Genomic DNA, 14,356 nt, shown 5'->3' with positions numbered 1-14,356 from the left:
TTGTTGCAATGCTCTGAAGAGCTTCCTGTGGGAGAAGGAATGAGTGAAGTGGGGAGAGATACCATGGGAGAATTTTGTGGGGCCTCCATAAGAAGGAGTCTCAGGGTAAAGGGAAGGTGGTTGGACCCTACCGCTCTCTTGGCTTCACATGACCCCACACAGGCTTCTGTGATCTCCTTGTAGTACAGCTGCTGCTCCACAGACAACTCATGGATACTTCGGGGCTTTAGTCGCAAAGGGCCTCCCTCCAGCAGGGGTGGTGCTTTCTTTTCTTTTCCTGTGTGAATTGGAAAAACAGGTTTGAAAAAGAAAGCTCAAAAGAGGCCTCAAAGACAAAACTTCACCCTCTACTCCCCTACCCAGGGAGAACTGGCTTCTCTTAGGCTGCTTGATCCCTTCTGAGGCTCTCTGGCTTGAGCTCTCGCCCCTTACTTACCCTGACCTCACCCACTGTACAAATGACCATTTGGCTTTGGGACAAGAGCCAGGAGAGGCCTAGTCTAGCAGAACTGACCTTTGCCCTCGGCTGGAGCAGCCCCTTGACCTTTCCCTTTCAAGGGTCCATCTTCTTCCTGGCCTGGCTTTGCTGACTTCAGGGGTTCTGTGGCCTCAGCCTTCTGTTGCTCTTTGGGAGCTGGTGGCAAACCAGTCACAGCAAGAGTGACGAGAGCAGTAAATGTGAAGGGAGAGTGAGACAGGGGGGGGGGGGGGAGGGGGGGCTCTGGGAATGGCGATTACCTGGTGGTGGATTCTCTGGGATAGCTGGCTGGCAGCCTTCAATACTCAACCAATGAGCTGCAAAGAAGGAACGTATTAGTTGAACTGCTAGACACAGACACTAGGGAGTCACTCCACACTAAGGAATGTATGTTTTCATTCCTATTACCACTTCCTACAACTCACCAGGGATCTCACACTGAGGGTTTCTTTGTCGTGAGCTTCCTCAAACCCATATGCATTGTTCCTCCTTTCCCTCCTCCCTACCACCCTGCTCTCCTCTCCCCCAACCTTTGAGGCAGACGTCCAGGGGCACCCGGGGCAGAGGGGTATTGATGATGTCGCTCAGGTCAACCTCCTTCTCCTCATAAAAGTAAAGCTCCCGGCCCCCACCAGAGGCGAACCGGAAAGGAATGAACTCCTGAGCGTGGAAGCCATAGAGTGGCTATATCAGGAGAGAAAGAGACACTGGCATGAGAAGGGATCCCACAAAGGCATGGCTGAAGGCAAATGCAGTGTCTGGGAGGACTGCTCTCACCACCCTGTCCCTGTCTCAGTCCTGTGTGTCCCAATCACCTCAACGTTCTTAAGCTTCAGTGCATAGTCAATGTCACTGGTGGTGAGCTTCTGCCGCTTCCCCATGTGCATGAACTTCAAGGCATCCTGGGAGTAAGAGAAGAGATGTCAGCCCAAGACCCTGAGGAAGAAGTGAGCCTGGGCAGAATCCTCAATACAATGCAGGGCTAGGTAGAGGGGCAGGGTTACCTGTGCAATCTCCTTGATGCGGTAGCTGACCTCATCTGTCAGCAGCTGGCAGGTTTCCTCCTGAATCTGGGCGATGCCCATCGACTCAGCCACCACCTTCATTGACTCTGAGGGCAGCACGGTATTGCTGAGCTTGAGCTTCTTCTCCTCAGCCATTCTGGAGCCCCCTCTTCTCCTCCCTGAGGAATGATGCCCCAGGGTAGAGAGATGGAGACCCTGGCAGGGGGATGGGGCAGGCAAAAGAGAAAAGGAAACATGAGACCCAAAGAATAAAGGCGGTCTGGTCAGGAGAGGACATAACAAATAAACAGTGGGTATGCAAGGAGGGAAGGAACTCAGGGGTGTCTTCTGTCCCCCATGTCAGTACTGGGTGTAAAAAAAGGAGGTAGCAATCAACATAATTGAGCTGTAGTTCTATGCCAGGCACTGCAAGTGAGGTAGAATGATCTTGGCTCTCAATTTAAACCCTAGCCTAGCACTACCTAGCTATGTCACTTGGGCAGAGTAAATTGTCCCAGGTTTGGGTTTCTTCTCTGTAAAACATGGGAAACACCTTTTTCCTAAGGTTGTTTTGCACATACCTTCATCTCTCTTGCCCCTTCTTGCGTCATTATTTGTTCTTGACACAAATACAATATTGGCAAAATACAATTCTCCTGAGCCGATAACATATACCCACACAATTCAAGGTGATGAGAAACACCCCTAATTGTCATGGCCAATTCCCACTTTAAATTCATGGCCATAAACTTTTAATGGGCCCTTAATGCTGCCAGACAATCATACTACATGTAGTACCTTTTCTACTTCCTTGCTTTTGGCTATCATAAGGGACCTCCATAGACTCCCACCACATCTACCACCTGAGCAGCACCAGTGCTCACATACTCTGCCTTCCTATTTGTTATTATAAACTGTTCATGCCTGTCACCAGCTCAAGCATTTCTTCCATCTCCCCCACATCATCAATTTCTCAACCTATCAGATGGCTCCCATCAGCTTAAAAATGCAGTTATTTCTCCCATCTTAAAACAAAACAAAACAAAAGTGGTCTACATACAATGAAATATTCAGCCTTAAAAAGGAAATTCTGACACATGCTACAACCTGGATGAACCCTGAGAATTGAGAACATAATGCTGAGTGAAATAAGTCGGTCACAAAAGGACAAATATGGTATGATTCCATTTGTGTGAGGATCTTAGAGTAGTTAAACTCAGAGTCAGAAAGTAGAATGGTGGTTGCCAGGGGCTGGAGGTGGTGGGATAGGGAGTTATTGTTTAATAGGTACGGAATTCCAGTTTTATAAAATGAAGAGTTCTGGAGATGGATGGTGGTGATGGTTGCATAATATTGTAAATATACTTAATGCAATAAACTACACTTAAAAATGGTTGAGATGGTAACTTTTATGTGTATTTCAGCAAATATACATTTTAAATAACCTTTTCATTCCACTTTATATGCTATACTCCACTTTTCTGGCTCCTCCTTGTAATAAAACTCCCTAAAGAGCTGTCTTAACTGTTTCTAATTCCTCTCCTCTCCTCTCTTGAACCTACTCCAATCAGGCTTTTGATCTTGCTAGGTCCCTGAAACCACCCATCAAGGTCACTGATGACTCTGCATCGCCAAATCCGAGGCCCACTCTCTGTCCTCATCTTCTTTAACCTCTCAGCAGCACATAGCATAGCTGACTACTCCCTTCTGAAAGCACTTTTACTCCACTGCTGTACTACCTTCTCCTGGTTTTCCTCCTACTTCACTGGCCACTCCCTCTCGGTTCTCTTTATTGGTTCTTCCCATCTGCTTAATGTTGGAATGTCGGGGGCTCAGTTCTTAATCTTCTTCTCTAGCTACTTATTCACTTGGTGACCTCAACCTCTCTCACAGTTTTCAATATCGCTTACAGGCTAAATTTATATCCCTAGCCCAGAGTTCTTCCTAGCTCTAGACTTGTATATCAAACTGTCTACTTAAAACCTCTACTAAAATTGAACTCCTGATCTTCCCCCTTCCCACATGCTACATCCTCAGCTTCCCTTGTCTTTGTAGTAACACCATCCATCCAGGTGAGTCCTCACATCAAATCCACCAGAAGACCCAACCTGAACACTCCATTCACACTGCATGGTCACGTTCCCATCATCTAACACCTGAGTAACTTCAACAGCCTCCTGACAAGCTCTTCCTGGTTCCACCCTTGTTCCTTACAACTATTCCTAACATAGCTGCCAAAGTGATTCTGTCAAATCATAAATCAGATTAGGTCATTTCTCTGCTCAAACCTGTAATGGCTCCCCATTTGCCATAGAATAAAATCCAAAATTCTCACTATGGTCTACAAGGCCCTGCCTGATTTGTCCTCTCTGCATATCTCTGATCTCCTTTCCTTCTTCCACCTTGATCCAGTCCCACAGTCCTCCTTGATGTTCAAAACTGACAGGCATGCTCTCGCTTTATGGCCTTTGCCTGTTCTTTCTGCCTGGAATGCTCTTTCCCAGACGTCTGCTTGGCTGCCTATTTCTATCACCCTATTTAATAACACATCCCATTCCCACTCTGCTTTTTTTCCTCCATGGCATTTAACAACTATTAACATACATATTGTATCACTTATTGTTAAACACTACCACATCTCCCCTTCCTGCACCGTGTGGACAGAGATCTTTGTTATATTCACTGATATATTCCAAGACTGCAGACTGTTGCCTGAGACACTGTATTCAATGGATATTTGTTGAGTAAATGAATGGTGAGGCTTAAAAATGTAGGTGCTCAATACATCCTCGGTAACCACTACTATCAAAATGAACAAGATACAGGCCCAAGCTTGGAATCTACTCTGTGACCAAAAGTAAAGTGATTCGCTTGAAGCTGTCATTAGGAAGACTAATGTCAAAAGCGTTTAGGACTGACTGCGGGATGCAGGTGGGGGCGTGCTGGAGCGGTGCGAAGATGGAGGCGAAAGAGAATTTGGTTCTTCTCAAAGCATCTCAGGTCTCCTCCCTTACTTTTTAAAGTCTTATCTGTAAGAAACACATTTATTCAACACATACTCCATGCCTGGGGCCGGGTATACATGAGGCGGTCGAGTCCCAGTTTCCTAGAGAACACCTACTAATCTTTCAATACCCCGCAGTACCCTCTGTCAGTAAAGGCTCATAAAACACGTGACGACCTCAGGAGCCCCTCAAGTCAGTGGAGTCTGCAAGAAAGCTTCACGGGGAAGGGCTAACTTGAGCTAGATCTTTGTAGTCACCCCAGCGGGGAAGCGGGTCGAAGATCCCCAGGCAATGGGTCGAGCGCGAAAGCAGCAGCAAAGAGCCCACCTCATCCCCCAACATCCCTCCAATGCAAAGAGTCCCCATGCGCACGGACACACAACCAACCGTCCTCCTCCTGGTCCCCACACAGGCCCATCAAAGGGTCTAGTCCCCGGTACTACTCAGATGCGCCCCCGCCAGCCGAGCGCCCCGCGCTGGAAAAGACTCTCACCGCAGCCAAAGCGCCGCTCACCCGGCGCTCGGCGCCATGTTGGCCCCGCCCCCTCCCCGGAGCAGGTCCTGGCAGAGTCGGGAGCAAGTCACCGCCCCTTCTCTGAGCCGGAATAAGTCCTCTAGGCTCACAGCCTGAAACCACATAAAAAAACGCTGGTGTCGCTGTCTACGTGTAAGGAGCACATTCCCCTTCTGTAATTACTCCTGTTTATTCCTTCACTACCGGGCGGCCAGGACCTTTGGGAGGCGCTACAAAACCGAGGCGGGGAATCCCAGAACGCGGGAAGGCTCCACCCCCTTTCCGGCCGGCACTGCGCTTGCGCCTCCAGGGCCAGGCTAGATTAAAGTTGCCACCGACTGCCTCGGAAATTAAAGGGCCCGCTGCCTTCCCGAAGTTGGTTTGAAGGCAAGGGGTGGTTGGTTGAGAACAGCACTCTGTCATGGGACCTGTGCGGTTGAGAATGTTGTTTTTCATTTTGACTGTGTACGGTGCTTGGGCTGGGACGCCGAAGGAAGAGGACAATGACACAGAACGCTTGCCCAGCAAATGCGAAGGTATCTGAAGGGAGTAAGCCCTTATTCATATCCCTCTGGCTAGTCTTTCGTCTGGGCCGGACCAAATGGACCGATGTGGGTGGGTCACTCGACCTCCTTGAAGACCAGAGGGAGATTCTGGTGGAGTTTGGCGTAAATCCAATGGAGTCAAGGGAGGAAAACTCATAGCGTTACCCCAAAACTATGGCACTGCAATTCCCATGAGATCCAGAGAATGCCCGCTTTTTCTTACTGGCTTGGGCCCCCAATGATTTGTGGGAATTGTAGTTCAGGGACTATTTGCGCAGGACTTCCCACTCCACTGAGCATCTTCAGTGTGTGTGTATCAATCGTGCATGACTTTCTCCCTAGAGTGTGTGTGTGTATGTCTGTGTCTGTGTGTGTGTCTGTGTGTGTGTCTGTGTGTGTGTGTGTTTCCATACCACTGGACCTAAATCTGGAGAGCCTGCAGGAGCGGAGTGTGAGGCTCTTACCTTGTTGACATCCTCTGCTCCACCTCGGCAGAGACGCTCCCAAATTACAGGTCCCACGCTCTCCTGAGGGATTTAGGGATAAGTAAATCAGCCCTTGAAAGCTCATAAATGAAAGAGGCCACACAACTGGGAGAGGTTCCCCATACCTGTGAAGCTTTGCAAAGGGAGAGTACTTATGGATTTCACAGCGAGCAGCATCATCTGAGGCTGCATTAAGAGTGGGGCCCAGCTGGGAGCGGGCACTTCAGAGTTGGGCCATTGAGTACTCTGGTTCCCTAATTTGTTGCCTTCCTAACTTTAGTTTTGTCCCTGAATTCTTTTGCCCTTAATCTGCATTTCAATATCCGTGTTCTTCAAGACTTGGTCCCACTCTTCTCCCCGACCTCTGTCAGTTTTTTTAAACATATACCAGTCTTGTCAGTCCTTGCTTTTTAACATCTATGCAGGCCTCCTGCTGTGATCAGAACACAGCCAGCATTTTTAGGGCAGAGCACATGTCTCTCTGTTGTATGGCCCCACCTTTCTTACATTTCCATGCCCCAACTTCCATCCCCAAATTGCCCATACTTCAGCCACACTGAACTTCTCAGCAGTCACTGAGCCTGCCTTATCTTCTCAAACCTCTGTGCTTTTGCATGCTGTTTTTCCCTTTGCCTGGAATGACTTTCTCCCTTCTGTATGTTCTTAAAGATCCAGTTTAAATGTTACTGCCTTTGGAAGTATTTCTTTTCTGTCATCTCCCATTATAGTGTACACGCTTGGAGTGAAAGAGAGTACCTGTGTCTCCCAGGTCCTAGCATCATGCGTGGCACATTTTGGGCACTTTTGTTACTTGCTCCTGTGTTTAATTCACTTGGCACCTCTGTATAGGCCACTCCCTTTCTTGGGACCTCTTACATGCCAGGCCATATTCTAGGTGCTGGAAAGACAGTGGTGGAATAGATGCAATGCTCACCCTTAAGGAAATTGCAGGCTAGTAGGAAGTCCATGTGACCATTGAATGAGTTTTGAATTTCGTAATGAGTTTAAGGCACTTGGTCTTAACCCTTAGTGTAGGGTCCATTGCACCATATTGTCATCTTTTTATCTGTCCCCAACTACACTGGCAATGTCCATGGATAGGCACTATGGGTCTTATTGCTCTCTGTATTGCTATGTGCATCCAGGAGGAGCTCAATAAATAATTGCAGAACAACAGCAAAAACTTATACAATGCTCACTATGTGCTAGCACTATTCTAAGAGCTCTACGTAGATTGATTTGTTTAATCCTTACCACACCCCTATAAAGAGGTACTATTATTATATGTTTTGGAGGTGAAGAAACCAAGACACATCAGGAATGTCACACAGCTACTAAGCTGCTGAGTCAGGATTGCAACCCAGCCAGGCTGACTCCAGAGTCTGCACTTGAAACCACCATGCTCTGCTGCCTTTGTTCATCTGCAGAATGAGTTGCTGGCATGTTTATCTCTCAATCCCCTCAAATATCTAGTGTGTAAGCTGCTGAGCCTGGAGCTACAGGAAGAACTGAGTCGTACTGGCCGATCCCGAGAGGTGCTGGAGCTGGGGCAGGTGCTGGACACAGGCAAGAGGAAGAGACATGTCCCCTACAGCGTTTCGTGAGTCCTTGGTGCTCTTCCACCTTCTAACCCCTAAAGGAACCCTGGGAGCTTCTACAGTATTCAGGGAATCTTTGTTTCTCCTCTTCCCACAGAGAGACAAGGCTAGAAGAAGCCCTGGAGAATTTATGTGAGCGGATCCTAGATTACAGTGTTCATGCTGAGCGCAAGGGCTCACTGAGATATGCCAAGGTCAGACTATTCCCCAGGGCAGGGTCCCACTTCTCAGACTTGTATCCTCTGAGGCCCACCTCCCCCAGCTCTCAAGTGTCCCCTTCTCATCGTTAGACTCCCTCATCTCACCCTTATGGAACTCACCTCTGAGTCTCCAATAGTTGACAACACTGATATGGCGGATAGGGGAAGAGGTGGGCTGGGCTGATCCCATATTCCCATCTCTCAGGGGCAGAGTCAGACCATGGCAACACTGAAAGGTCTGGTGCAGAAGGGGGTGAAGGTGGATCTGGGGATCCCTCTGGAGCTGTGGGACGAGCCCAGCGTGGAGGTCACATTCCTCAAGAAGCAGGTAGGATAGGATACTGCACTGCCCAGGGAGGTGAGAAGGGAACCTGAAAGGGGAGCTAGATCCTAGAGAGGCCTACCTCTGAGCAAGAAGTGGCGAGAGTAAAGACTCTGCCATTGATTGAAGTGTGCCCAGGAACATATCAAAGAATAATAATGGAAACTAAAAATATGCACTACCACTTACTGAGCACCTACAATGTGCCAAATTCAGGGCCACATACATTTCAGCTGCTGCCTCATTTTACCTTCACAACTACCTGATTACCATTTCCCATTTTACAGGCAAGGAGCTGAGACTCAGAGTTTAATAACCTACCTGGCAGAGTAGATGCTAGTAAATTTTTGTTAAATGAATAAGGATCACACACCTCGTAAGCCAAGTTTAACCTTCTGGCTACCTGCCTCTCCAAGATGGGGTAGAGAGACAGGGAGTGAAGAGCAAAGAGGAGAGTTTCCAAAGCCCAGCAGAGCAGATAGCCTTCTGACCCTTACTCTTGACCAGTGTGAGACGATGCTGGAGGAATTTGAAGATGTTGTGGGAGACTGGTACTTCCACCATCAGGAACAGCCCCTACAGCATTTTCTCTGTGAAAGTCATGTGCTCCCAGCTGCCGAAACTGGTAAGTGTGTGAGCTGGCCCCTTTCCTGCACAGCCACAACATCCCCTACCCCCAGGACTACAATCTAAATTGTTTTCTATCACCCAACCTAGCGTGTCTACAGGAAACTTGGACTGGAAAGGAGAAGATCACAGATGGGCAACAGAAGACAGAAGGGGAGGAGGAGCAAGAAGAGGAGGTGGAAGAGGAAGAGGAACAAGAGATGCCCAATACATCAGACTACCCCAAGCATAACCCAGAGGATCTTTGACTCCTGCTTTTGAGCCCCCAGGAAGGGCAGGGGTCACAGAGAATGCTCTGAAGTCTGAGCTCTCCCTGCCCCACAGCTTTAAGGGTGTGTGTGTATATTTGAGTGACCCAACTCAGAGCTTGTAGCTGTTCTCTCCCATTTGGTCTCAGGCAGGATCCTGATGGTACAGCACGGCATGGCTATGGGGAGAAAAGTGTGAGCAGTAGGTGGAAGCCCTACCCCAATAGATGAGCCCTTTGCCTGCCATCTAGCCCGTTAATTGTAGGTGTATGTGGTGACTGTATTGAAGGTTTTCCTCTTTAAATATCTACTATTCCCCACCCCACCCAGAGGTCAGCGATGCATAGGAGTGTGGACCTTGGGAAGTTCACTTTGCCCCCTTTATAGACCCTTACAAGGAAGAAGCCAGATGGGCATTCTCTACATCTACATCGCCTATGTCCAGGAGTCTACTTGCCAAAAAACTGAGGAGGGGACACGGTGATGTTGCTAAGTTAAGTGGGGTAGATACTGATCTACTTCATATTAATTTCACTGAGGGCCCACCACATAATTTCACAGGTGCCAAATTTTCTTTATCACTAGTAAACTTAAAAATACATCAGCTGGGTCCAAAGTTTCACAACTGCAGTGCACACAGCACAGCTGGCCGATGTGGAAGCGCCCAGATGAAGGGGTTGTTAGAACCTAGTGGTACTTTGTAAGGTTGCTGCAGGAGGAGGCTACCAGGCACCACCCACTTGAAGACCATATTTAGGCTTGGGTCTGTGCGGCCTGTCTGCGCATGCCGGAGAATGCGCCGGGATTAAAATTCAGTGTGTGGTGCCACCTCGGCCGCCATACTTGGGATTACGGGCACTCGCAAAGGACAAAATCCTTCAGGCTTTTTCCGATTTCTGTTTTTTTTTTTTCTCGGAAAGAAGAAGGCAAGACATAAGGAAGACGGTATAACTAGATCCAAGGTAGAGAGCGGCTTCGGTTAGAGTGAGGGAAATAAAAAAGGACATCCTCTGGAAAGTGATTGAGTGTGGGTCTACCACGCGAAAGGAGTGGGGCGGGGGCCGAAAAACGCTGAAGGACACGTGGATTTACTTGGAAGGAAAGGGTGGGCGGTACCATCTTTGGAAGGGTGGGAGGCGATACCACCTTACGGGTGCGAAGGGGCGGCAAAAAACAGATTTGGAAGTGCCATTTGGCGGACACTAGGGGCGTGTGGGAACTCGAAAGGACTGAAGAGTTGCCTACAGCCCCACTTCCTTTCCCCAGGCCTTCCCTCTCCGGCCATGAGCAGGCGACTGCGGACCGAGCCGCTGCGCGGGGAGCTTCCAATGCGGATGCCAGGCAACCCCTACTCTGTGGTGGTTCTTCTGAAGGGCTACGCGGAGCCCGAGAGGGTCGGTGACGCTGTGCGCGCCGACGGCTCTGTGACCCTTGTTCTGCCCCAGGCCTGGGGCCAGGCCGGCAGCCATGGAGAGCTCCCGCCCGAGGGCGGCGAGGCGAAGACGGCCCTGGAAGCGGCGGCCGGCGGCCCCATCCTCGTGGACACTGGGGGCCCCTGGGCTCAGGAAGCGCTCCTGAGAGCCCTGGCCGGGCAGGGCGTGGCTCCCGCAGACGTGACACTGGTGGTGGGGACCCATGGACACTCGGATCACATAGGGAACCTGGGGCTGTTTCCCGGGGCGGCTCTTTTGGTCTCGCATGACTTCTGCCTCCCCGGGGGCCGCTACCTTCCCCATGGGCTTGGTGAGGAACGGCCCCTGAAGCTGGGGCCGGGACTCGAGGTGTGGGCCACACCGGGTCATGGCGGCCAGCGGGACGTGAGCGTGGTGGTGGCAGGCACCGCCCTGGGCACCGTAGTGGTGGCAGGCGATGTGTTTGAACGCGATGGGGACAAGGACTCGTGGCAGACGCTGAGTGAAGACCCGGTGGCCCAGGAGAGGAGCCGGAAGAGGGTCTTAGGCACTGCGGACGTAGTCATACCTGGTCACGGAGCCCCTTTCAGGGTAATCAGGGAACCCTGGAATCCAGAGTCAAAGGATCCAGGGAACAACTGGTAGGATCCTGTGGTGGAAGACAAGGAGCGCCGGTAGTGCACGGATAAACCCTGGAAGAGACTGGACTTGACATGGAAACTCCCTTTTCCCCAGTCAAGGAACTGACACCAGGACACGGTGAAGACCAGGTCAGCCAGAGTCAGAAAAGGGTGGTCATTTCCAACCTTTCCAGGAGGTAGGTTTTCCTGGGAAGAGTGCTTCTGCCACTGTTGTCACCAGTATCACTATTTTTGCAACCAAACTGGGACCAAGGACTGGATCAGCTGTATTCCACCTCCTGAGGCTTCATTAATAAAATGAGAGAATGTTCTTGGGGTAGTCATCCCAAATAAAAATAGGAAACTACATTGAAAATCATATTGCCCTAATATAAATATGAAGCATTAATGTTGATAATCGTGCAATTGTAATAAGCAGCTGCAACAAGGGGGCACTTTGGCCAATTGCCTATGTCTCATGGGATGCAGGTTGCTGAAAGAAGGTGCAGAGCATAAAACATCTTAGTTATCTGACTTTATTCATTCGTTCATTCAATGAGTACTTATTTAACACCTACAATGTCTCAAGCACTGCTCTAGGTCACTGGAATGAATACAACAGTGAGTAAGCTAGACAAACCCTTCTCATGTAGAATACATTTCTATTGAGACAGACAACAACAATAATAGGAAACCAAATAATCACAAGTTGTGGTTAGTGATTTGAGAAAAAAGCAGCCCGAGAAGGGGATAGAATGCTGGGGTGTGAGAGTGGTCAGAGAAAGCTTCTGAGGAGAAGATGTTTGATCAGAGAGCTAAGAAGAAAGCCATCCATATGAGGATCAGGGAGAGGGGCATTCTAGGCACAGGAACAGCATACATGAAGGCCCCGAGACCAGACAGCTTGACCTGCTTGAGCAGCAAGAGTCCATGGGGTTGGAAGAGTGGCAATAAATGAGGCTGTAGAGTTAGGCAGGACCATTATACAGGACCTCAGACCATGGTAAGGGGCTTGGATTTTTACTTGAGAAGCCTTTGGCTCTTGAGCAAGCTAATGACCTGGTCTCATTTTTGTTTTAAAATAATCACACTTATTCTGAGTGGAGAAGAGGTTGGAGTGGAGCAAGAATAGAATCGGCTGTAGTTAGGAAGCTATTGCAGTCTTCTAGGCGAGAAAAATTTATGGCACCTGCCCATATCTCAGAACTCCTATTATGACTGTGATCCTCTTCACAACAGTCCTCAGGCCCTCTATCCACACAGCCTCAGGACTGGCAGAAGCACTCAGGTGGGGCAGATAAAGGAAAGGAGGAAATCTGCCTTGTTTTGGATGGTGAGCCTATCTAGGTGGATGTTTTTGAGCAGGACCAAGCTAGAGTCATTTCCCAGGTGTCCACAAAGGCCATGTGGAGGTCAGCAAAGGCAGCTATGAGGAGTGGGTTCACCTGGAGGGTGAACCAGTTGCTTCCATACACTGGACTTGTAGGGTATACACAAGAGGGCAACCACAGCTGCCCTTTTCTCTGCCAGTCATCAGATAAAGGTGGATGCAAGTAAAGTAATAAAGTGGGTCCCAGCACCACCATGGTGTAGGGGGCCCCGAGTCAGCCCCCACCCTCTTCTTGGACCATAGAATGCAGGGAAGTCACTGATATGCAAAGGGAGCTCAGGGACCAGCTGTGGAGCAGAGGGTGGAGCCACAGCACAGAGATGACACAGGAGTTCACCTTCTTTGAAGAGAGTTCTGTGCCCTTGTGATCTCTCACCCGCCTTTACCAGGAGCAGGAGAAAGAGCCTCTCACAGGTTCCTATAAAGCTAGTAAGCTGTTAAGACATTTAACTCTACAAGTTAAATGGCTAAAGATGGAGTTGTTCAGTTTATGTGTTAATTAAACAGGTTACTGGTTTTCTTGGTTTGATCATCTGTAATCACATGCTTCCTTTTGGCTTCTCACCCTCCTCCATATCACTGATATTACTGTCTTTAGTGAGAGGCCTACACAGTATAGAAATCTGGAAAGGCAATGACACCTGAGTCCTGGGAAAAGGACATCGAGAAGAGCAGGTCTGGGTTCAAATACTGGCTCACCACTTGTAGCTTTGAGAAAAGCACTGTAATCATTCTGGTTCTTTTCATGCTTCAAATGAAAACATCCAATACCATATTCAGGGTCGTTCATGATATTTAAATGAGGTGATAGAGGTAAAGGCTTAACACGATCCATACTAGTTATTATCATAAAGGAAATACAATGGTTGATTGCGGGGCAGACCTTGGGATCTGAGCTGCCTACCACTGTTTGGGGACTTAGTGTTTCCAGGCCTGAGGCAGTCACTGAACAAAAGTACTAGAGGAAGAATCTTGGGTATGAGCTATCTATTACAATTCATTTTTGGAAAGAAGGACAGAAGTTAAAAGCAACATCAGTTTTCTCCTTGGATGCATCAGATAATCCTACAGGTACTTTTATTTTCATGGGCAAGGGAAGGAGGTTGAAGAGGGATTTGGAGCAGATAATTCTTTCTCTCAGGTCCTTGATGGCTTTTAACCTCTGCTGGCTTCTGAGTCATCTGTGTCTGGCTGGGGTTATTATGGGTTTATTAAGTGGTGACCCCTCTGTGCAGCTTACTCTAAGGAGGTCATCATTCAGTCCCACTCCTTAAGCCTTTAGGATCGAATAAAGGGTCTCTTCCTGGGGGCTGTCATGGGAAGGGTGGCAGGGAGATGCTGACACTGAGGTTGAGCTGGAGAGGGCAAGGGAGGCATAGAGGATGCCATCATCCTGGGTCAGAACAGAAAGAGAAGGGGGTTAGAGAGAGGAGGGGGAGAAGACCCCATCTCAGAGCAGTGATCCTACACGTGGGTGCGCCACTGATAACACAGTCCTTCAGTTCTACCCCACCTTCTCCAAACTTCCCTTTAATTCTTTCAGGCCCTACTCTGAGCTGCTTATTTTATGATCCAGCTTGGGGTCTCTATGTTGTCCTAGGAAAAAAGTCAAGATATGCTAGGTCAGGTAGCATGGCAGTCAAGGTAGAGAAATGGGCAGTGGGCTCAGTGGTGAAGTCATCTGCTGTGTCAGGACTAGGGTCACATGGGAGGGATGGATGAGTCCTTTAAAAGAGGAAAATGCTTAGAGGCACATGTGTGGGGAGGGAGTGTGGGGAAGAAGGATGGGCCAAGCTGGAGAGTGGGGAGTGACAGTAGGACTGACCTTTATTCCCAGTGTTCTCACACTTCTCCTCAGTGTTTCGGAAGGATCCCCTGCATGGGAACAAAAGGGTGGGAAATGCATTC

At 49.0% G+C, this 14,356-nt stretch overlaps 4 protein-coding genes across 5 annotated transcripts in view; 2 read left to right on the top strand and 2 right to left on the bottom strand.

The window, feature by feature from the left end:
* Positions 1-5,005, bottom strand: part of TAF6 (TATA-box binding protein associated factor 6) — an 8,045-nt gene extending 3,040 nt beyond the window's left edge. The window contains exons 1-8 of the mRNA XM_025051543.1: positions 4,875-5,005; positions 1,483-1,698; positions 1,294-1,380; positions 1,009-1,162; positions 739-795; positions 515-634; positions 132-277; positions 1-25 (exon numbers count right to left, since the gene is read on the bottom strand). The exon at positions 1-25 is cut by the window's left edge and continues 89 nt beyond it. Coding sequence (XP_024907311.1) covers positions 1-25; positions 132-277; positions 515-634; positions 739-795; positions 1,009-1,162; positions 1,294-1,380; positions 1,483-1,638 — 745 coding nt within the window. The 5' untranslated portion in view covers positions 1,639-1,698; positions 4,875-5,005. The remainder of the gene's footprint in view (positions 26-131; positions 278-514; positions 635-738; positions 796-1,008; positions 1,163-1,293; positions 1,381-1,482; positions 1,699-4,874) is intronic.
* Positions 5,006-5,276: 271 nt separating this feature from the next.
* Positions 5,277-10,043, top strand: CNPY4 (canopy FGF signaling regulator 4). Of its 2 annotated transcripts, XM_006918637.3 has the most exons (6): positions 5,278-5,537; positions 7,505-7,631; positions 7,727-7,823; positions 8,035-8,157; positions 8,659-8,776; positions 8,869-10,043. In XM_006918637.3, the coding sequence occupies exons 1-6, from the start codon at positions 5,423-5,425 to the stop codon at positions 9,024-9,026; spliced, it is 738 nt and encodes a 245-aa protein (XP_006918699.1). In that variant the 5' UTR covers positions 5,278-5,422; the 3' UTR covers positions 9,027-10,043. The 2 variants fall into 2 exon arrangements, with proteins under 2 accessions (XP_015450182.1, XP_006918699.1); XM_015594696.2 differs by lacking the exon at positions 8,035-8,157 and having other exon boundaries at positions 5,277-5,537; positions 8,869-9,627.
* On the top strand, positions 9,903-11,437 carry MBLAC1 (metallo-beta-lactamase domain containing 1). The gene is made up of 2 exons (XM_006927108.3): positions 9,903-9,988; positions 10,293-11,437. The coding sequence occupies exon 2, from the start codon at positions 10,310-10,312 to the stop codon at positions 11,081-11,083; it is 774 nt and encodes a 257-aa protein (XP_006927170.2). The 5' UTR covers positions 9,903-9,988; positions 10,293-10,309; the 3' UTR covers positions 11,084-11,437.
* Positions 11,438-11,732: 295 nt separating this feature from the next.
* The window catches only part of LOC102890595 (NXPE family member 3-like), a 25,951-nt gene continuing 23,327 nt past the window's right edge, over positions 11,733-14,356 (bottom strand). Inside the window, 1 exon segment of the mRNA XM_015594595.2 lies at positions 11,733-12,397. Coding sequence (XP_015450081.1) covers positions 12,343-12,397 — 55 coding nt within the window. The 3' untranslated portion in view covers positions 11,733-12,342.

This window comes from Pteropus alecto, unplaced genomic scaffold (genome assembly GCF_000325575.1).
Source record: "Pteropus alecto unplaced genomic scaffold, ASM32557v1 scaffold68, whole genome shotgun sequence".
Lineage (NCBI taxonomy): Eukaryota > Metazoa > Chordata > Mammalia > Chiroptera > Pteropodidae > Pteropus > Pteropus alecto.
This window is presented reverse-complemented; position numbering and strand designations above follow the sequence as displayed.